Below are 23,452 nucleotides of genomic sequence, written 5' to 3'. Positions count from 1 at the left end.
GACGGCAGGACAGAACTGTCTAACAAAACTCTCTTTTATTTGCACTTTTCAGATGCAAACACACACTCAGACACACGCACACACATCAGCCGTCTGGTTGTAGAGAGAGTCCCTCTGCTCTCACTCTCTCTCCTTAAGAAGGGCGCGGTCACTGGGAAGACACACAAACACATCAATTAACAACAGGTGTAGTGATTCTGCCACTTAACTTCCTTGACTCTGCCCTCCTGTCACAGACCGATGCTAGACCACGCCCCCACTGCCACATACCCCCACCGCCCGACTCAGGTCGGGCAGCCGTCCGGCCCGCAGCCAACTCCCCCCCCCCCCTTGACGGGAGAGGAAGTCCGCCACGACCATCTGCGCCCCCGGCCTGTGGACCACCTTGAAGTTGAAGGGTTGGAGTGCCAGATACCAACGGGTGATCCGCGCATTGGCATCCTTCATGCGGTGGAGCCACTGGAGGGGCGCGTGGTCCGAACAGAGGGTGAAAGGGCGTCCCAGCAGGTAGTACCGGAGGGCGAGGACCGCCCACTTGATCGCCAGGCACTCCTTCTCGATGGTACTGTAGCGCCCCTCACGCACCGACAGCTTGCGGCTAATGTACAAGACGGGGCGATCCTCCCCCTCCACCTGCTGGGACAAAACGGCCCCCAGCCCTCTGTCTGATGCATCCGTCTGCAACATAAAGGGGAGAGAAAAGTCAGGGGAGTGTAAAAGTGGCCCCCCACACAGTGCAGCCTTAACCTTAGAAAAAGCCCGCTGGCATTGCTCCGTCCACTGGACCGGATCTGGTGCCCCCTTTTTAGTCAGATCAGTCAGTGGGCTGATGACATCCGAATAATTAGGTATAAACCTCTGATAATAGCCAGCCAGCCCCAGGAACTGTCTCACCCCCTTTTTGGTCTTGGGCCTCGGGCAGGCTGCAATTGCTGCAGTCTTGTTAATTTGGGGACGCACCTGCCCGTTGCCCAAGTGGAAGCCCAGATACCGTACTTCCACCCACCCAATCGCACACTTCTTCGGGTTGGCCGTGAGACCCGCCCGCCTCAGAGACCTAAGGACGGCCCTCAGGTGTTGTAGGTGCCGCGGCCAGTCATTACTATAAATAATGATATCGTCTAAGTACGCGGCCGCATAGGTGGCGTGGGGGCAGAGGACCCTGTCCATCAGCCGCTGAAACGTAGCGGGCGCCCCAAACAGCTCAAAAGGAAGTGTGACGAATTGGTGTAAGCTGAACGGTGTGGAAAAGGCTGTTTTTTCACGGGATAATGGAGTCAAGGGGATCTGCCAATAATCCTTTGTTAAATCCAGTGTCGAGTAAAAACGAGCCGTGCCTAGCCGATCGAGCAACTCATCAATACGAGGCATTGGGTACGCATCGAATTTAGACACCGCGTTGACTTTTCTATAGTCCACACAGAACCGGACCAACCCGTCGGCCTTGGGTACCAAGACCGCCAGGCTGCTCCAGTCATTGTGGGACTCCTCGACAATGCCCATTTCGAGCATGGCCTCAAGTTCTTCCCGAACCACCTTTGTCTTGTGTTCGGGTAACCTGTAAGGGCGGCTACGCACTACCACCCCCGGGGGCATCTCAATGTGGTGCTCTATGAGGTTAGTGCGGCCAGGCAGGGGTGAGAACACGTCCGAAAACTCGGTCTGCAACTGGGCAACCTCCGCGAGTTGGGTCGGGGAGAGGTGGTCTCCACAGGGGACCGGAGAGGGACGTGATGCTAATGTTCCTTTTTGAACCTCCGGCCCCAGCTCCGCCTTCTCTGGAACCACCGACACCAACGCCACGGGGACCTCCTCGTTCCAGAGTTTGAGTAGGTTGAGGTGGTAAATCTGTAGCGCCCCACCCCTGTCCGTTCGCTTCACCTCATAGTCGAAGTCCCTGACTCGCCGTGTGACCTCAAAGGGTCCTTGCCACTTGGCGACTAATTTAGAGCTCGATGTGGGCAACAGTACAAGTACTTTCTCTCCCAGTGCAAACTCTCTAAGGCGCGTACCCTTGTCGTACAGGCGGATTTGCCGTTCTTGGGCCTGCCGCAAATTCTCCTGGGTTAGTTGTGTGAGTGTGTGGAGTTTTGGGCGCAGGTCAATAACATATTGAATTTCATTTTTGCTTGGTGAAGGTCCCTCCTCTCAATTTTCTCGCAGCACGTCTAAAATGCCGCGCGGCTTACGCCCATATAATAATTCAAACGGGGAGAACGCCGTGGAGGCTTGGGGGACCTCTTGCACTGCAAAGAGCAAGGGTTCGAGCCATTTATCCCAGTTACGCGCGTCCTCACTTACAAATTTCTTAATTATGTTTTTAAGGGTGCGATTAAACCGTTCCACTAAGCCGTCCGTTTGTGGGTGATAAACGCTGGTGCGGATCGGCTTAATACCTAATAACCCATACAGTTCATTCAGTGTTCGTGACATAAACGAGGTGCCTTGATCAGTCAGAATCTCTTTCAGGATTCCAACTCGGGAGATGACGCGGAAGAGCGCCTCCACAATACTGCATGCTGAGATATTGCGAAGAGGCACTGCTTCCGGGTATCGCGTTGCATAGTCCATCAGAACTAATATAAAGCGGTACCCTCGTGTTGACCGATCTAATGGCCCGATGAGATCCATCCCAATTCTTTCGAATGGGGTCTCGATTAACGGTAGAGGGTGCAAAGGCGCTTTTGGAATGGCCGCTGGATTTACTAACTGGCATTCGCGGCATGCCGTACACCACCTACGGACATCGCCGCGAATCCCTGGCCAATACACGGAGTGCAGAATCATTAGGCAAGTTGTATTTTTGAGGATTAGTTTTATTATTGAACAACAACTATGTTCTCAATCAAACAAAAAGACTCATAAATATCAAAGCTGAATATGTATGGAAGTTAGAGTGGGGTGTTTTTAGTTTTGGCCATTTTAGGAGAATATGTATGTGTTCAGGTAACTTTCACTGTGCAGAATTATTAGGCAACTTAATAAAAACCAAATGTGTAGCCATTTCACTTATTTATTTTCACCAGGTACACTGATATGACAACTCCAGATTTGCAAATAAACATATCTGACATTCAAACACAAAACAAAAACAAAATCAGTGACCAATATAGCCACCCTTCTTCATGAGGACACTCAAAAGCCTTCCATCCATAGATTCTGTCAATTTCTTTATCTGTTCACGACCAACATTGTGTGCAGCAGCAACCACGGCCTCCCAGACACTGTTCAGAGAGGTGTACTGTTTTCCCTCTTTGTAGACCTCACGTTTTATAATGGACCACAGGTTCTCTATGGGGTTTAGGTCAGGTGAACAAGGGGGCCATGTCATTATTTTTTTCACCTTTCAGACCTTTACTGGCTAGCCACGCAGTGGAGTATTTGGACGCATGAGATGGAGCATTATCCTGCATGAAAATCATGTTCTTCTTGAAAGATGCTGACTTTTTCCTATACCACTGCTTGAAGGTTTCTTCCAGGAACTGGCAGTAGGTCTGGGAGTTGAGTTTGAGTCCATCCTCAACTCGAAAAGGTCCAACAAGCTCGTCTTTGATGATACCAGCCCATAGCAGTACTCCACCTCCACCTTGCTGGCGTCCGAGTCGGAGTGGAGCTCTGTGCCCATTACTGATCCAGCCACAGGCCCATTCATCTGGTCCATCAAGAGTCACTCTCATTTCATCAGACCACAGCACCTTAGAAAAATCAGTCTTAAGATATTTCTTGGCCCAGTCTTGACATTTTATCTTGTGTGCCTTACTCAGTGGTGGTCGTTTTTCAGCCTTCCTTACCTTGGCCATGTCCCTCAGTATTGCACACCTTGTACTCTTTGACACTCCAGGAATGTTGCAACTCTGGAATATGGCAGAACTGGATGCTAATGGCTGCTTGTTAGCTTCATGCTTGATTTTCCGCAGATCATGTGCAGTTATTTTGCGCCTTTTTTTTCCCCACACGCTTCTTTCGACCCTGTTGACTATTTGCAATGAAACGCTTGATTGTTCGGTGATCACGTTTCAACATCTTCGCAATTTCAAGAGTGCTGCATCCGTCTGCAAGACATCTCACAATTTTATACTTTTCAAAGTCTATCAGATCTCTCTTCTGACCCATTTTGCCAGAGGAAAAGAGGTTGCCTAATAATTATGCACACCTGATATAGGGTGTTGATGTCATTAGACCACACCCCCTCTCATTACACAGATGCACAGCACCTGATATACTTAATTGGTAGTAGGCTTTCAAGCCTAAACAGCTTGGAGTGGGACAACATGCATTAAAAGGATGTTGTGGTCAAAATACTCACTTGCCTAATAATTCTGCACTCAGTGTAGAATTGGGCCATTATTTGGGCTAGTGTTTTATCCTGCCCTAAGTGTCCAGCCATGGGATTAAAGTGAGCCGCCTGGAATACCAATTCCCAGCGGCTCTTCGGAATTAAAAGCTGCGTGACTCGCTCTTTCGTTTGAGTGTCCTGCGTCACTCGGTATAATCTATCCTTCATAATCGCAAAGTAGGGGAAGGACGGGGTGGCGTTCGGCTGGAGCGTTTGACCATCGATTACTCTCACTTGGTCAAAAGCATGCCGCAGAGTCTCGTCTTGCGATTGCTCTAATGGGAAATCCGCGAGGGATTCCCCAATAGAGAGAGGAGGAGCCGGCGGCTCCTCACTCTGGCGCGGAGATGACATAGACAGCTCTGTGACAGCTGCTCCCACCAAAGCGACACCGGGACCTCCCCCTGCCAAATGGCAGGACCCACTCTTGACTGTGTCATTAAACCCCGAAATCCCGGCCAATCAGTCCCCAAAATTAAAGAGTGGGTAAGGCGAGGATTAACCGCCGCCTTCACTATAAATTTTTCCCCTCTGAAAATAATGTGGACTGACACTAAAGGGTAGCGGTGAACATCCCCGTGCACACACAACACCTTCACCAATTGCGCTCCCCCCAATGCCTCGTCTTGCACCAGGTTTTGGTGGATTGAGGTCTGATTACAGCCAGAATCCACCAACGCCTGATATGTATCCCCTTGGATACTCACCGGTATGCGATACGCTCCGGCCCGATCGAGGGCGGCTCCTGGCGCGTTGGGGATCCGAACCACTGCGCCCACCTCCATTATCGAGCACTGCTGTTGGAGGTGGCCCGGTTCCCCGCAGCGCCAGCAAACCGGCCCGGGCTTCCTCTCTGCACTAGTGCTCTGGGGCTCACTCACCTGAGGGTGGGGAGAGACAGACACAGAAGGGAGACACGGAAGGGCACTGCGGGTGCGACGGGCCGGCTGAGGTGGCACCGGCCCTTGTCTCCGCGGTGGGGGAATGGGGCGAGGAGAAGACACAGGAGGAGGGGAGAGAGAGAGAGGAGAGAAGAGGTCATCTGCTGTCCTGCCGTCGGGACAGCCGCCAGATGATCCTCCGCCAGCTCGATTGCCTGATCCAGCGATGCCGGGCGGTGGCACTGGACCCACTCTGCGGTTCCCGCTGGTAGACGCGCGACGAACTGTTCCAGTACCACCTGGTCGATGAGTCCCTCGGCGTCGCAGCTGTTGGCCCTCAACCACTGCCAGCAGGCGTCCCGGAGTTGCTGGCCAAACGCGAATGGCCGGCCGACTTCCTCCAAGCGCAGAGCGCGGAAACGCTGATGTTGTTGCTCCGGGGTGCATCCCACCCGCTGGAGGACGGCCCGGCGAAGGTCCGTGTAGGCCAGCCGGTGGTCGGTGGGGAGCTGTAGCGCGGCCAGCTGCGCCTCTCCCATTAGCAGGGGGAGGAGGCACGCCGCGTGCTGTTCCACCGGCCACCCCGAGGTCTCTGCTACCTGCTCAAAGAGCGTGAAGAATGCCTCGGGGTCGTCCTGCGGGCCCATCTTCGTGAGGGTGAGGGTGGAAGGGCCCGCGGCGGTGGAGTTGGTGGACCCCGCCGATGCGAGGAGGTGCCGGAACGCCCGACGATCTTCCTGTTGCACCAGCACCAGGGCCTCGAACTGTTGTTCTTGCTCCTTTCGGAGGGCGAGCAGCGCCTGGTGCTGGCTCTGTTGGGCCGTGGCGAGGGCGTGGATCAGGTCGGCGAAGGTGGAGGACTCCATGGGGCTGTTGTCTTCTGTGCTCGGGTCCCGGGTTTCGGCACCACTGTAACAGTCCATGTAGGTGGGTGGAGCACAGAAGGACGGCAGGACAGAACTGTTTAACAAAACTCTCTTTTATTTGCACTTTTCAGATGCAAACACACACTCAGACACACACACACACACATCAGCCGTCTGGTTGTAGAGAGAGTCCCTCTGCTCTCACTCTCTCTCCTTAAGAAGGGCGCGGTCACTGGGAAGACACACAAACACATCAATTAACAACAGGTGTAGTGATTCTGCCACTTAACTTCCCTGACTCCGCCCTCCTGTCACAGACCGATGCTAGACCACTCCCCCGCTGCCACAGCCTACTACCTGTCTTCCGTGTATGTGGCCTTGTCTATATAAGGGCGTGTCTTTATTTTTAATTGTTTGCACTGAGGATGGTCTGATTGTGACCGAAACGTTTGTACTTTTCACTTTGGTAGCACTTTTTGTTTGTTTTAATATGTAATAAAAGTACATTATTATATCGGCATCTAGGTGTGCGAGTTCCCTTTGTTTCTTTATACTTGTCTAGCATGTCATTAATCAGGCACTGGAACACGCTAGGCACTGAAGAAAAGCCATACAGCATTACCCGGTACTCAAAATGGCCGGTGGTAGTGCTGAAGGTGGTCTTTCACTCCTCGCCCTTCTTAATACTGATTAAGTTGTAGGCACTGTGTCATTCGAGTTTCAAGAAGATTTTAGCTGATCTGAGTTGCTCTAGGGCCACAGGAACAAGAGGAAGCAGATATAGGTATTTGACTGACACCTGATTAAATCCCCAATAGTCAATACATGGTATGAGACCCCCACCTCGTTCCTCCATGAAGAAGAAGCCTGCCAAGGCTGGAGGTTTGGAAGGACGAATATTACCTTGCTTGAAGGCTTCCTGAATGTACTCTTCCATAATTGCTTGCTCCTTTTGGGAGAGTGGGTATATACGACCTTGTGATGGTGACATGCCCAGCAGCAAATCAATTAAACAGTCATTGGGTTGATGAGGTCTTAGCCCACAAGCCTTTCCCTTGCTGAATACCTCCTTGAAGTCCAAATAACACTCGAACATTGTCTAGAGAGTCTGTCTGTGGGCTCTCCACAGAGGTGGATGAGATGTTGAATTGAGGACAAGAAATGCAACTCTGAAAGCATGCAGGGGACCACTGGAGAATCTCCTTTTTCTGCCATGAAATCAAGGGATCATGAAGTTGGAGCCAAGGATAGCCGAGAATGTCATGACTTACAGTAGCGGTGACATAGAGGGAGATGAACTCTGAGTGCAGTGCACCCACTTGAATATGAATGGGAGTTGTATGCATGGTGACAATCACCTCCTATGGGCCCTCCGTTGATTGTTTGAATGCTGAGTGCACTTTGAAGAGGGGTTGTTGGAAGGTTGAACCTCTGAGTGACAAAGCTGCTGATGAAGTTGCCTTCTGCTCCTGAATTGATAAAAGCACAAAGGATGTGTGTGGCATCTGCCAACTTTAACAACACTGGAACCGTGAACGATTTGGAACTGAATTTTCTTACTGGACTCACATTGCGTGCTGGAACTTTGGCGGGAGGTGCACGGGGTGGATAGATGGGACAATGGTTGAGCTGATGTTCAGAACTTCCACAGTAGAAACACAACCCCTCCTCTTTAAATGCTCAGTACATGTTAGCCGGGTAGATGACACTTCCATGGATGCACTGTCATCAAGTGAGGACTGGTTTGCCACTAAGCTGAATGGAGGATCGGTGAGCCAACAGATGATCTAGATGAATGGCTAGGTCGATAAGAGAGTCCAGAGTGCACTGTTCATCTCTGCAGGTGAGCATGCTTAGAATCTTGGGGCACAGACCTTGGCAAAAAACTGCCTTAAGAGCTGGATCATTCCACCTGCTGGCTGCCGCTAGCATTCTGAACTCTAGGGCATACTTTGCCACTCTTCTGGAGCCTTGTGAAATGGTAAGTAAGCATTCACCTACTTCAATTCCTTCTGGTTCGTGATCAAATACTCTCTTGAACTGAGAGGAAGAGTTCGTAGGATTTAGCCTGTTCACCGTCCTGGTTCCAAACTGCGCTGGCCCGTCAGAGTGATTTACCAGTGAGGAAAGGAAGGAACTTGGCAATCTTGTGCTCCTCAGATGGGTTAGGCATTGTAGCAAAATACATGGAACATTTTGAACTAAGAAACCTTTACAAGCGAGTGCATCTCCAGCGAACCTCTCAGGAACAGGAAATTGCAGCACGGGGCTTGTGGAAGACTCAGGACAAGTTAGGAGGGCCTGCGACATCACCATAGCTAGCTGCACCATACGAGTGTTCAGGTCTGCTAGCATCTGCTGATGTTCTCCCAGCAGTCGTCCCTGGGTGTTAAGAGCCATCTGCTTCACCTCTTCCGCTACTGTACATCCATGGTGGCAAAGTATCCTGTCAGAATGCAGGCACTTATGGATGTAAATGCAGAAGAGAACAGGATGCAAACAGTAAACAAAGCCAAGACAAGAGATAAGAATCATGGTCGGTAAACTAGCATGGGTCGGGTGATCAGCGAACAACATGATAAAGGGAAGATAAAGAGTGATATATACATACACACACACACACATGTATGTGTGTGTGTGTGTGTGTGTATATTTCTGCATAAATATGACCAAAAACATCATCAGATTTTCACACAAGTCGTAAAAGTAGATAAAGAGAACCCAGTTAAACAAATGAGACAAAAATATTATACTTGGTCATTTATTTATTGAGGAATATGATCCAATATTACAGATCTGTGAGTGGCAAAAGTACGTGAACCTCTAGGATTAGCAGTTAACTTGAAGGTGAAATTAGCGTCAGGTGTTTTCAATCAATGGGATGACAATCAGGTGTGAGTGGGCACCCTGTTTTATTTAAAGAACAGGGATCTATCAAAGTCTGATCTTCACAACACATGTTTGTGGAAGTGCATCATGGCACGAACAAAGGAGATTTCTGAGGACCTCAGAAAAAGCGTTGTTGATGCTCATCAGGCTGGAAAAGGTTACAAAACCATCTCTAAAGAGTTTGGACTCCACCAATCCACAGTGAGATTGATTGTGTACAAATGGAGGAAATTCAAGACCATTGTTACCCTCCCCAGGAGTGGCTGACCAACAAAGATCACTTCAAGAGCAAGGTGTGTAATAGTCGACGAGATCACAAAGGACCCCAGGGTAACTTCTAAGCAACTGAAGGCCTCTCTTACATTGGCTAATGTTAATGTTCATGAGTCCACCATTAGGAGAACACTGAACAACAATGGTGTGCATGGCAGGGTTGCAAGGAGAAAGCCACTGCTCTCCAAAAAGAACATTGCTGCTCATCTGCAGTTTGCTAAAGATCACGTGGACAAGCCAGAAGGCTATTGGAAAAATGTTTTGTGGATGGATGAGACCAAAATAGAACTTTTTGGTTTAAATGAGAAGCATTATGTTTGGAGAAAGGAAAACACTGCATTCCAGCATAAGAACCTTATCCCATCTGTGAAACATGGAGGTGTTAGTATCATGGTTTGGGCCTGTTTTGCTGCATCTGTGCCAGGATGGCTTGCCATCATTGATGGAACAATGAATTCTGAATTATACCAGTGAATTCTAAAGGAAAATATCAGGACTTCTGTCCATGAACTGAATCTCAAGAGAAGGTGGGTCATGCAGCGAGACAACGACCCTAAGCATACAAGTCGTTCTACCAAAGAATGATTAAAGAAGAATAAAGTCAATGTTTTGGAATGGCCAAGTCAAAGTCCTGACCTTAATCCAATCTAAATGTTGTGGAAGGACCTTAAGCGAGCAGTTCATGTGAGGAAACCCACCAACATCCCAGAGTTGAAGCTGTTCTGTACAGAGGAATGGGCTAAAATTCCTCCAAGCCAGTGTGCAGGACTGATCAACAGTTACCGGAAATGTTTAGTTGCAGTTATTACTGCACAAGGGGGTCACACCAGATACTGAAAGCAAAGGTTCACATACTTTTGCCACTCACAGATATGTAATATTGGATCATTTTCCTCGATAAATAAATAACCAAGTATAATATTTTTGTCTCATTTGTTTAACTGGGTTCTCTTTATCTACTTTTAGGTCTTGTGTGAAAATCTGATGATGTTTTTGGTCATATTTATGCAGCAATATAGCAAATTCTAAAGGGTTCACAAACTTTCAAGCACCACTGTATATATGTATGTGTGATATATATATATATATATATATATATATATATATATATATATATATATATATATATAATGATGATGGGTGCTGTGTGAGACGGCTGCCTCTCCAGTAGCTCTGTAGTTTTTAGCTCTTTAAACCTCTTTTTTCCACCTTTTTTCCTTTTTTGCTCTTCTTACAAAGACATAGTGTGTTTTACTTATATCACATGCATATTTTTAACTTTAACACGCAACCAGGAGCCAGTTTTCTCACTTATTCAAGAGAGGAGCTGCTGGCCCTGAAAACAATGGGACGAGACGGGATACGACACCCCATCCAGGCCGAGTTGAGGAGGAAACCCAGGGGTTGCAAAGCCGGAGCTAAGCTAAAGTCTAGGCTAGCGGACAACCGGCGGCACTACAAACCATCCATTCTCTCCGTTATCATGGGGAATGTGAAATCGCTGCCAAATAAAGTCGACGAGCTATACGCACTGAACAACCAGCGGATTTATCAGGAGAGCAGCTTATTTATCTTTACGGAGACATGGCTAACACACCTTGTACCGGATGCTAACGTGGACCTGCGGGGATTCACTGCTGTGAGAGCTGACAGAGACACTAACACATGCGGGAAAAGCAAAGGTGGGGGACTCATCATTTATGTTAACAACCGCTGGTGTAACCCGGGACATATCTCCATAAAGACAGTCTTATGTTGCCCAGACGTGGAGCTGCTAGCCGTTAGCCTGTGGCCATATTATCTGCCGAGGGAGTTCAGTCACGTGATCGCCATCTGTGTTTACATCCCTCCGAGGGCAGATGCAGCCGCTGCATATGAGAAGATTCACTCTGTCACAGCAAGGCTGCAGACACAGCACCCTGAGGCATTTATGATAATTTCTGGGGACTTAAATCATGCTGCTTTGGACTCGACTTTGGCTGCTTTTTACCAGGCTGTGGATTGTCCAACAAGGAACAACAGGACAATTGTCTTGCTGTATACTAATGTGAGGGATGCATACAGAGTCACGTTCCTCCCCCCACCAGGGAAGTCTGATCACAATCTGGTCCTTCTACAGCCGAAGTACACCCCCCTGGTTCAAAGGCAGCCTGCAACAACTAGCTCCATCAGGAGGTGGTCCCCTGAAATGGAAGATGCCCTCAGAGACTGCTATGACATCACGGACTGGAATGTGCTGCTTAGCCCACATTGTGAGGACATACTGTAGAGGGGCTGACACGCTGTCTGACAGATTACCTCAACTTCTGTGCAGATGTGGTCTCCCCCACTAAGACTGTACGGTGTTATTCTAATAACAAGCCATGGGTAACACAGGAAGTCAAAGCTGTCTTCAACAGGAAGAAGGCCGCCTTCAGGAGCAGGGATAGGGAGGCGATGAAAGCAGCACAGCAGGAGGTGAAACACTGCGTGAGGGAAGCTAAGGACAGCTACAGGAGAAAGGTGGAGCAGAAGCTGAAGGAGAACAGCATGAGGGAGGTCTGGGAAGGTGTGAAAACCATCACAGGCCACAATACAAAAACCAGAGTCATTAAGGGGACAGTGGAGAGGGCGAACGAGTTGAATGACTTCTTCAACCAGTTCAACCAGCCCACGTCCCCCCACCCTCCCCCTCACTGCAGCCATCTCTCCTTCTTCCCTCAACACACCTCCCCCCAGTCATCACAGCAGCCCCCTCCTCCCCCACCTCAACACAGACTCCTCCATGCATTACTGCAGACCAGGTCAGAGGTCAACTGAGGAAGCTTCACCCCAGGAAAGCAGCAGGCCCGGACAAGGTGTGTCCCCGATTACTGAAGACCTGCGCTGCTGAACTGGGTGAACTACTCCAACGCATCTTCAACCTCATCCTGCAACTGGGGAGAGTGCCCACCCTCTGGAAGACATCATGTATCATTCCAGTTCCCAAAAAGAATCGGCCCAGTGAGCTGAATGACTTCCGACCGGTGGCACTCACTTCACATCTGATGAAGACGTTGGAACGGCTCTTCCTCAGCCTCCTCAGACCCCAGGTACAACATGCCCAGGACTGTCTGCAGTTTGCATACCGGGCAGGTGTTGGTGTGGAAGACGCCATCCTCTACCTGTTACACTGAGCCCACTCGCATCTGGATAAGGGAAATGGCACAGTGAGGATCCTCTCCTTGGACTTCTCAAGTGCCTTCAACACCATCCAGCCCCTTTTGCTTCAGGACAAACTGAACAGGATGCGAGTGGACCCCTGCCTGGCCACCTGGATCTCCAGCTACCTCACTGACAGGCCGCAGTACGTCAGGCTGAAGGACATCACATCTGACACTGTGATTAGCAGCACCGGAGCACCCCAGGGCACGGTGCTGGCCCCACTTCTCTTCACCCTGTACACCGCAGACTTCTGCTACAACTCGGAGCTCTGTCACATTCAGAAGTTTGCCAATGACACAGCCATCATTGGGTGTATCAGTGACAACAGAGAGGAGGAGTATAGGAGCCTGGTGAGGGACTTTGCTGTGTGGTGCAACAGGAACCATCTGCAGCTCAACACCTTGAAGACCAAGGAGCTGGTCGAGGGAGTCTGATTGAGGGAGTTGAGGTGGAGGCTGTGGATTCCTACAAGTACCTCGGGCTGTGGCTGGACAGCAAGCTGGACTGGACTTGCAACACCAATCACTTATACAGAAGGGACCGAGCAGGCTATACTTCCTTAGGAGGCTGCGGTCCTTTAACATCTGCTGGAAACTCCTGTGGATGTTCTATCAGTCTGTGGTTGCCAGTGTCCTGTTTTACACTGTGGTGTGCTGGGGGGGCAGCACATCCAAGAAGGACACATCCAGGCTGGACAAACTGATCAGGCGGGCCAGCTCTGTGGTTGGCATGAAGCTGGACTCTCTGGTGACGGTGGCAGAGAAGAGGTCTATGGACAAACTATTGAACATCATGGATGATGTCAGTCACCCTCTGCACACCATCATCAGCAACCAGAGGAGCCTGTTCAGTGACAGAATGCTCCTTCCCAAGTGCAGGACGAACAGACTCAAAAACTCCTTTGTCCCTCATGCCATCAGACTGTACAACTACTCTCTGGGGGGGAGGAGGAGTAACAGGAGGATAGAGGACGGGAAGGAGCAGTACCCTAGCCTAATGTAGGATTCGAGTTGCTCAACTGTCTTGGGTCTTTTTTGTCGTATTTTCTGTTTTATGATGCATCAAATGTTTTCTATGGGTGAAAGATCTGGACTGCAGGCTGGCCAGTTCAGTACCTGGACCCTTCTTCTACGCAGCCATGATGCTGTAATTGATGCAGTATGTGGTTTGGCATTGCCATGTTGGAAAATGCAAGGTCTTCCCTGAAAGAGACGTCATCTGGATGGGAGCATATGTTGCTCTAGAACCTGGATATACCTTTCAGCATTAATGGTGTCTTTCCAGATGAGTAAGCTCCCCATGCCACATGCACTAATGCAACCCCATACCATCAGAGATGCAGGCTTCTGAACTGAGCGCTGATAACAACTTGGGTCGTCCTTCTCTTCTTTAGTCCGAATGACACGGCGTCCCTGATTTCCATAAAGAACTTCAAATTTTGATTCGTCTGACCACAGAACAGTTTTCCACTTTGCCACAGTCCATTTTAAATGAGCCTTGGGCCAGAGAAGACGTCTGCGCTTCTGGTTCATGTTTAGATGTGGCTGCTTCTTTGAACTATCGAATTTTAGTTGGCAACGGCGGATGGCACGGTGAATTGTGTTCACAGATAATGTTCTCTGGAAATATTCCTGAGCCCATTTTGTGATTTCCAATACAGAAGCATGCCTGTATGTGATGCAGTGCCGTCTGAGGGCCTCTGCATGTTCTTGCGACAAGGCTTTCGCAGATAGCTTTTCACAGACAGTTGTAATTTATTGTTGAGCAGGGAGTAATAGGCGTGCGTGATGTTATTCACCGCCACAATGCAAGGGGGCGCAAAGTCGCAATATCACTAGGAGTAGTTGGTGGGTGTGGTTAGTGGAGTGTTTATCCTCCGGTTACTTATAATGACTAGAACTGGAGTCATATAGATGTACGTACTTCCTCACTTCCTCGATCAACTGCTCTTCGTGCTGCTCCATCTTCGCTTGTGCTTTTAAAAATGACTGTAGTGAAAACAAACCAAACCGGGAAAGTAGGGAAGCCGAAGTGCGTGTACAGCGGATGTAGAGTGGACCAATCAGAGCCCTCTTGTCGGCTACGCTGTCTGCGAGGCTTCTGCGGTGGTCACAATTTTTGGGAGGTGCGTGCAGAGCGTCTGCGAAGGGGGGGGGCTACGCAGATGCCATCTGTGACGCCATCTGCGAGGACTGCGTTGTCAGAATAAATTGGCCTTAAGGGCCCGAAGATCATGGGCACCCAGTATGGTTTTCCGGCCTTGACCCTTACGCGCAGAGATTCTTCCAGATTCTCTGAATCTTTTGATGATATTATGCACTGTAGATGATGATATGTTCAAACTCTTTGCAATTTTACACTGTCAAACTCCTTTCTGATATTGCTCCACTATTTGTCGGCACAGAATTAGGGGGATTGGTGATCCTCTTCCCATCTTTACTTCTAAGAGCTGCTGCCACGCCAAGATGCTCTTTTTATACCCAGTCATGTTAATTGCCAATTGACCTAATGAGTTGCAATTTGATCCTCCAGCTGTTCCTTTTTTGTACCTTGAACTTTTCCAGCCTCTTATTGCCCCTGTCCCAACTTTTTTGAGATGTGTTGCTGTCATGAAATTACAAATGAGCCAATATTTGGCATGAAATTTCAAAATGTCTCACTTTTGACATTTGATATGTTGTCTATGTTCTATTGTGAATAGAATATCAGTTTTTGAGATTTGTAAATTATTGCATTCCATTTTTATTCACAATTAGTACTTTTGTCCCAACTTTTTTGGAATCGGGGTTGTAGAAGAAGTTTTTCTCTATTTCTTTTTTCTGTTTATCTGTAATGATGCTGCTGGAATCTTAATTTCCCTGAGGGAACCCTCCCAAAGGGATCAATAAAGTTTTATCTAATCTAATACATACATACATACATATATATATATATATATATATATATATATATATATATATATATATATATATATATATATATATGGTGTGTATATATATAATATGTGTGGTGTATATATGTGTGTGTGTGTGTATATATATATATATATATATATATATATATATGTGTGTGTTTGTATGTGTGTGTGTGTGTGTGTGTGTGTGTGTCTATGTGTATATATATATATATATATATATATATATATATATATATATATATATATATATATATATCTCCATCCTGACGAGTATGAATTGGTTAATCAAGGTGAATGAATTAAGTTATATATATTCATACTCAAACCTAGACTGTTTTGTTTGTTTGTTTGTTTGTTTTGTACCAACTCACTGTCCTAACTGCTCTGTAACACAGAGCTTTTTGGTATTCTTAAACCCTGACCTGTTTGTAATAGCATGTAAGAGCATGAAAGAGGATATATTTATGATGGAGAATGTACAACCGTGTATAAGGGCATCTGCTGTAAATGTAAAGATCACTTTATGTGGGTCTATTCAGTAATATTCACTACTTGCACGTAACTCAGTTTGTAATGTATAACCCCTTCAGACATAATGTGTACAATTGTACACATGAAGTTCCATAGCATTTTTCTTTGTGTCCGAAGGGGATAATAATGTATAAGAAATAAGTAGCATCTATTTTAATTCTGATCAGTAGTTTTATAGTGCTTTTGTGCAAAGTGGCACTTGCTAGTAAAAAGTATTTTTATTAGGATTTGTAAATCTTTATAACAGGTATCTCAATTTGCTATAAACCCTTAAAGACAGAACTTTTGTTTCAAAATTTTTTTTATTGTCCCAAACACAATTTCCCCTTGAGACAGAAAACTGGAAACTGCGTCTCCTTGATGCGCTCTGTCCTCTGTATCTTTAAAGTGCTGGGTGTGTTTTCTCTCACATCAGCATAAAGGAAGGTGTCAGAGTTCAGCAGGCTCCTGTGGAACAAAAAAGGAAATTTGTGACCCTCAGTGTCCAACAGGCATGCATTAATTTAAGACATCACTGTATATTATTGACTGGGGCTAAAAGCGATCTTTGACAGAAGTGCTTTATTTTAAGTCCAGCTGTGTTCTTGTACACTTCTCCATAGCCTGACCTGATTGCAGCACGGGCTTGAACTGTCCTGCCATGCAGATTTCCGCTTGTTTCTGGCGCACAATGCGCTGGATGGCTGGGGGCAGGCCAAGGGAGTTACGGGAGAACACCAGGGCATAACCATCATCACAGGTGCCGTCATCTTTCAGTGTGCGGCATGCATAGGTGACAGCGTAGTTGTCATAGTCTGTGTCAATAATCCAGTAGTTGTCGCCTGTGTGAATGAAAGTTTTTCCCAGGTTCTCAAAGTGAGGTCAGTGGGGATCCAGAGTGGAAGTTGTTATAATTCAGGTTTTAGTTATTATAAAACTTGGAGCACAATGCTGTTGAATTATTTGCTGATTCGGATTGGTCAGAAGGTATTGATTTCATTTTCTGTAATAGCAGCTCTGACAGCAGTGCAGCTGCAAATAACAGGGTTTTGTTCGTGAACTGATAATGTTATTTCTATAGATAAAGCAAATTTTATAGCATTGATTTTGTAAAGTTTTCTGTTGGAGATATTTATTTAACATGCATAAAATGAGTTTCCTGTGTCAGCATTTTGTAACCATAATGCTATAAATTTGTTATTTTACATAGGAAAGTCTTTAGTAGAGAGGAGTTTTTCTTATAAAATTGAACAGAGAGGGAGGGAATGACTGCCTACAGCTTTCTATAAAGAATAAAAAAGTATGCTGTGCTCTTGTATAAGGGGAACAAGATACTTCAGAATGTGTAAAACTTTATTTATTATTTTAATCTAACAGCACACCCAGTAGTATTGTTTACCCTTACTAATTGAATGAGTGATTAAAACCAAATAATTTAAAACTAAGAAGTAATAAACTTAAATCCAACTGTGATTTAACTATAAAATGTGATTTGTGTGTATGACAAAGGGATTCCCTTTTTGATAGGGAAACAATCTGTTGTAGGGTTCTATTTAGAAGCTTTATAAAAAGTCATCCATGCCTTTATTACATCCCGGCTAGATTACTGCAATTCCCTCTATCTTGGTCTCCCCAAATCTCAATTAATGTGTTTACAGTTGGTGCAAAATGCAGCTGCTAGACTGCTGACAGGTACCAAGAAGAGAGAGCACATTACCCCTGTCCTGGCTTCTTTACACTTTAAAGTCCTACTAATAGTCTACAAGGCGCTGCATGGTCAAGCCCCTACTTACATCTCAGATCTTCTGAAACCACCCCCTGCACCTTGGTCCCTCAGATCTGCTGATAAAGGTCTCCTCCATGTGGCCCGGACTCACCTCAAACAAAAAGGTGATGGGGCATTTGCAGTAGCAGCTCCAAGTCTGTGGAACTATTTGCCCCCAGACATTAGATTCACCCCCTCTATCTCCTCTTTTAAATCCAGGCTCAAAGCTCACCTCTACTCACTGGCTTTTGCATCCTCTTAGCTGCTCATTCCCTAGTTCTTTTTGCAGTGGGTGTTATTCAATGTTGTTGTTCATTTGTTGTTTATGTAATTCTGGTTTCTTTGTCTATCTGTTAATCTCTGTGTTTGTAATGTGTATTTTTGCTGCAGCTGTTAATGCATCTTTTCTTTTTGTGTTTGTCCATTTTACTTCTGATTTCTTAGCTACCCTATGTACAGCACTTTGGTCAGTGAAAACTATTTTAAATGTGCTTTATAAATTAAATTCACTTACTTACTTACTTACTTTACTTTTATAGGGGATCTGCCATGAAAAACTCACTTTTTCAATGCTTGTGCACATGCATGAGGGTATCCTACCCACCCACAAGCTCTGAAATAAGACAATCCTGTCAGTTATTTTTTGGCTGCCTACATCAGAAAACATGTGATTCAACAAGCTGTTCGGATTGGGCTCCCCTTTCTACATCACAACGGAGCTCACAAGACTTATAGTATGCATGAACGGCAGTGAAATCCTTCCTAAAAGAGGGATCAATACCAATTGTCTCTGACAAAACTGCAGATGAGGGAAAAGTGAGTGAGTAAAAAAAAAAAAATTATGCTATGTGTTCCTTTGGCTGTAATGCTAACAGCTGAGGTAACAGATGCATGCTATTTTTGTTAGAATGTTATTGGTGTTGCTGCAAGATCCACAATATCGTTAACACTATTAGTTTGTTAGGTGAAGGTCTGTAATATGAACTTTACAAACAGTTCGAAATAGCATGAGAGTAAAATGACAGAATGGGTGCAAGGCTGAGGTCACCAATGTCGGTGTATGTATCTCACTGGCTGAGTTCCAAATTTCACCATGCTCCCTAGACAAGTGCACTACAAACAGTATGAGAATGGTTTATATGCTCTATGTAATGCCCTCATATTTAATGTAGTGGTTTGGAATCCAGCCACTAAAGGCTAAAAGGCCAAAGCTAAAAGCTGCACTCTTTCTAAATGTCATAAGTCTCAATACTTTATTAGACCAATAAATTCAATTACCCATACCAATACATTAAGGACTGTACATTTTGATGGAGTGCAGATTTAATTTTACTGCCACAGCTTTTTGTATTTAGCCTTTTGTGGCTGAATTACAAACTGCTGTGTTTGTACGAGTGCACTGTATAGAACATATAAATCATTATCTCATACTCTTTGTAGTGTACCTGTCTCAGCCAGTTTGGAAATCAGCCAGTGAGTGAGAGAGCTTCGCTTTGATTGATTGACTGACTAACATCTGACTGTGTCATCCACATAAATTGACTGTTAGCCAGTCAGAGAAAATAATTTTATGTATTTAAAGGTACACCCCCATAATCAGTCCATTTTATCCGGGGGGGTTAAATAGCAGAGCCCCATACTTAATAGAAATGCATCAACCTGATTTTTGATGGCTTTGTCTGGATGACATTCGTGTGTACGAACGAATGATGAATGTGTACCACCACAGGGAACCCAATCATAAGTGCAAGGCAATGTATCTCATGAACACTTGACCACCGGACAAAAGAAAAATTTGTATCTTTATTTATATAAAATAGATGGGTTTTTATCCAGTGCTTATTTTTAATTTGCTTTTTTTTTTAAGTGGGATTATTTAAAACATTTTACAGAAAATATTCACAAGTTTCATATAAAATGGCAGTAGATGGATGTAAGTGAAGGAAGTGTTTTACTGAAAACATGCTAGAAAATAGATCCAAAATGGAGACAAAGGCAGAGTTGAATAACGAGCAGCTTTAGAGCGAGGCACAGACAGGATATTGGAGGTAATACAATACTTGTTGGCCAAAAACAAATGTGGTCAAAACTAAAGCGATTACAAAATACAAGGTTTTTGCAAAGTCTGTGTGTTACTGAGAGTCCTTGTAAATATGTGCTGTGATTGAGCTCTAATAACGGGTGCATGATAATTAGTTCTAAGGGCGTGTGCCGAGCTCCGAAGTGCGCAGATGTGAAAGATGTAACCAGACAACTGTTTTGAAATATCAAGTTTGATATTCAAGCGTAACTATATAGTAATGATGTAAAGTGAAGGTGCTGGTTCTCTGCTGTCCACCAGGCACCCAGCAGAGTCACGCCATAATAAATGTCATGGTGTTTCTGGCGCATAGCATGCGGTGTCAAAGGAATAAATATATATTCCTAACTGCGATGCATATCTCATTATTGGTATCACGGTCACAAGACAATGCAGCAATTTATTGACACAAAATACACTACACAATTTGATGGTTCATATGCTGTAATATTACTTTATTCAGATTGATTTTGTGCCCTCGCAAATATTTTGCTCATACAGTCAAGAGCTCCACTTTTAGGCAGTGTCTAAATATCTATATTACTATGCTAAAACGGCATGAGAAAAAATAACCAAGGTGTTTTTTTTTCTCTCTCTCCAATAAAGAACCTCACTAACTTTACAAAAGCTTCCCAGGGAATAATGTGTAATAATGGAAAAGTGTATGTCGTGACCTTTTAAGGATTTCCCCAGATAAATTTTGTAATATTTTCATTTTATTAACAAAGTTAATAATTAACAACTATTCGCTGAAAGTGTGCTTATTATTAATTGAGCCTGAGGTGGATAATTGTTTTTAATATAATGCACATTTAATTATTTATTTATTAAAAAATCATAATTTATTTCAAACTTTAAAAGCGGCATGTAATAAAGGCATGACACAGACTTGCCATTTATCTAGGCTGAGCCACATAAAATACTTTGTTTTGAAATGGATAAAATAAATCACAATTCCACCTTACCTTTTGAATAGTTTTAGACCAAACTTCAGAACATCTTTAGTGCTTTTTAGGAACAGCATTTTCTTTCATAAATTGTAATTCTTCCTCACTTAGTGACAAAGCAATTAGCTGCCATTTTGTTGAGTCGCTTGAGGTGATTATCGAGAAATAGTCTGAATTGCTTGACCAATCAGCGCATGTGATTTCCTATAATCACCTGTTTATACTAAAAGTTAATATAATTATATAATACATACATTTATCTCCCTAATGTGCTTCATATTTAAATTATATTTCTAAAAATAAATTTGTGCTGCAATAATATAGTCTATCTTTGGGATTTAAAAACAATGTCAACTTTTATTTAATTATTCTGGGTGCAAAAGGTTTGAACAGTCTTAAAATATATGGTTACTCAAGGGTTTAATTTTTTTCTAAAAGTAAGTTACTTTTTAATGTGCCTGTTATCTTACCTCCACTAGACAAGTAGCTGGCCAAACCCTGGTAGTTCATGAACATCTTGGCGGGTGTGGCTGGATCAGGCACTGTGTACTGGGCAGCCATATCAGCACACACAACCCAGAATCTACACACACACAGAGTTTACATCCTAGATAGTGCTGCACTAATCAAAAATTTCTGCTAAAACCAGTTACTGTTTCAAAATTGGCCGATTCAAAATTTGACCCACTGTGTGGGTCCAGACTTAGATTTCCCATTCTATGCAATGTACATACCTGTCCCATAAGTTTTACTGTAGCTACTGAATAATCCATAGCAGAGGCAAAATAAGGTTTAAGCACAAATAACTCGGCCAAGGGATTTAGGGGTTAATAAATGCAAATCTTTGTTGTTGCTGTGAGGATGTGTAAATTTTAGCCTCTGATGGTTTTCCAGTGCCCTTATATATGGTCATTATGTCCACCTCTTCTTTGTTTTAAATGTCACGTTTTTTTTGTGTGTGTGCTTTTGCTAGGCTTTGCATTAAAATTGTTCATCACTATAACACATTTAGGGCAAACACATGACTGTAAAATTTGTCAAATTCAGTTTAACGTAACTTGACATTGGAATGTTGGAACTAACATTAGTCCAATACTGATATTCTGTATCATATCTGTGTATCTCTCCTCTGGTTATTCCAACCATCAACTCATATGTACTTGGTCTGTATAAGTTATGCTGTTGAATTTTGCTTATTCCTCACCCACCCAAACAGAGTGACACGACCTTTGGAAGAGGCAGTCATGGTGCCATCTTCGTCGACTGTGTACTCTGCAGAAATGTTGTCCTGCAGGAAGAGTCCTTCTGGATCTTTCTTCTGCTGGGCATACCACTTTCCTGCATACTGACAAAACAGGCATATCAGTGTCATAATCACTGATATTAATACTGCAGTTTAGCCTTTTATTGTGCCATTTAGTTTTAAGACAGAAATGCAACTTGTTATGGTGTGCAACATCCTCCATCCTTTGACTCTCACACAACAGAAAATGAAAAGAACCTTTCTGACTGTCATAACTGACACAGGAGACTCCTTCCATAAATTTTACATAAATGTCTCCTTACAGAAAGCTTCACCATATCAACAATTATACTAGTCAGAGCTACTGTTACAGAAAATTAATCAACACCTTCTGACTAATCAGACTCCAGATTTCCAGAATAGTTTTGTCCCTATCCTTATAAACCTGATCTTTGGACTCACTTTTTTTGGGTCAAAGTCTTGCTTGACAGTGAAGCTGTCCACCACACAGGAAGTTGTCCAGCAGCGCTCAATATAGGACAGGAAAACAACCAGCAAGGCAAACTTGTAATATTCCATCCTATACCACAATGACAGAACAAATGCTGTGCTTATATTCGTGTCTTGATTTCAGTCTCATAATCTCCTGCATCAGCAGTAATATTTTCCTCAGAGGGAATTCATTCTTTTATATGTTCATTTTGACAGTATAAATGTAAGGTACTTGTTAGACCTCATTCTTGACAATAAAATCACAAATCTTACCTTGTGAATTTTTATGAATTTATTTTTATTTCGAACATGTATAAAAAAATGTATGTAACTATTTGTACATACAAAAGAAAGAAAATGAGAAATTAAAAAAATAAAATAACATAAAGAGCTAAGACATTACAAAACACCGCACATTGTTCGAAAAAGGAGTGGGAAGAAGTACAATGCTTTTTTAATTTCCCACTCCTTTTTAACTACCCCGAAATCCAAACTACATTAATACACCTATAAAAATATATACCATATATACACTTCATGAATATCTATATAAATATATAATTGCAAAAATATATACTACATACCATATATATATACTTCATGAATATCTATATAAATAATTACAAAAATAAATATATATTACATACCATATATACACTTCATAAATATCTATATAAATATATAATTACAAAAATATATATATACTATATACCATATATACACTTCATAAATATCTATATAAATATATAATTACAAAACTACATACCTATCCCTGTAAATATGTAAATACCTGTTGTGTTGACGGTGATCAGCGTTAATAAATGGCAATGGGAGCGTTCTCCACCAACTTTCAATGTCTCTGGACCAATGGCCTTTTTATATCTCCACAGAAGGATTTAGTGATTTTCATATCTTGCTGCTAAATAAGGTGCTTAGCTTAATCCGGTTGTAAAAATCCCCTGTTTAATCTGGATTCTTGGTTGAACCTGTCCATGCTGACTGTTTAAAAAAAAAAAAACTGGCTATGTAACACTATCATACGATACGGAAGCCGAGAGAGGCCCTTCATA

The 23,452-nt window shown here is 44.3% G+C and overlaps 1 protein-coding gene across 1 annotated transcript; it reads right to left on the bottom strand.

Annotated features, from left to right (window-relative positions):
• Positions 1-16,178: 16,178 nt before the first annotated feature.
• On the bottom strand, positions 16,179-22,469 carry rbp4l (retinol binding protein 4, like). Its single transcript, XM_060934870.1, has 5 exons — positions 22,353-22,469; positions 21,856-21,992; positions 21,118-21,230; positions 16,469-16,697; positions 16,179-16,323 (listed from the first exon to the last, which is right to left on the bottom strand). Exons 1-5 carry the CDS (start codon positions 22,467-22,469, stop codon positions 16,179-16,181), a joined length of 741 nt encoding a protein of 246 aa, XP_060790853.1.
• Between the last annotated feature and the right edge of the window lie 983 nt (positions 22,470-23,452).

Source organism: Neoarius graeffei, chromosome 12, assembly GCF_027579695.1.
Source record: "Neoarius graeffei isolate fNeoGra1 chromosome 12, fNeoGra1.pri, whole genome shotgun sequence".
Lineage (NCBI taxonomy): Eukaryota > Metazoa > Chordata > Actinopteri > Siluriformes > Ariidae > Neoarius > Neoarius graeffei.
Note: the sequence above shows the minus strand (reverse complement) of the source record. Positions and strands in the feature narration are given on the sequence as shown.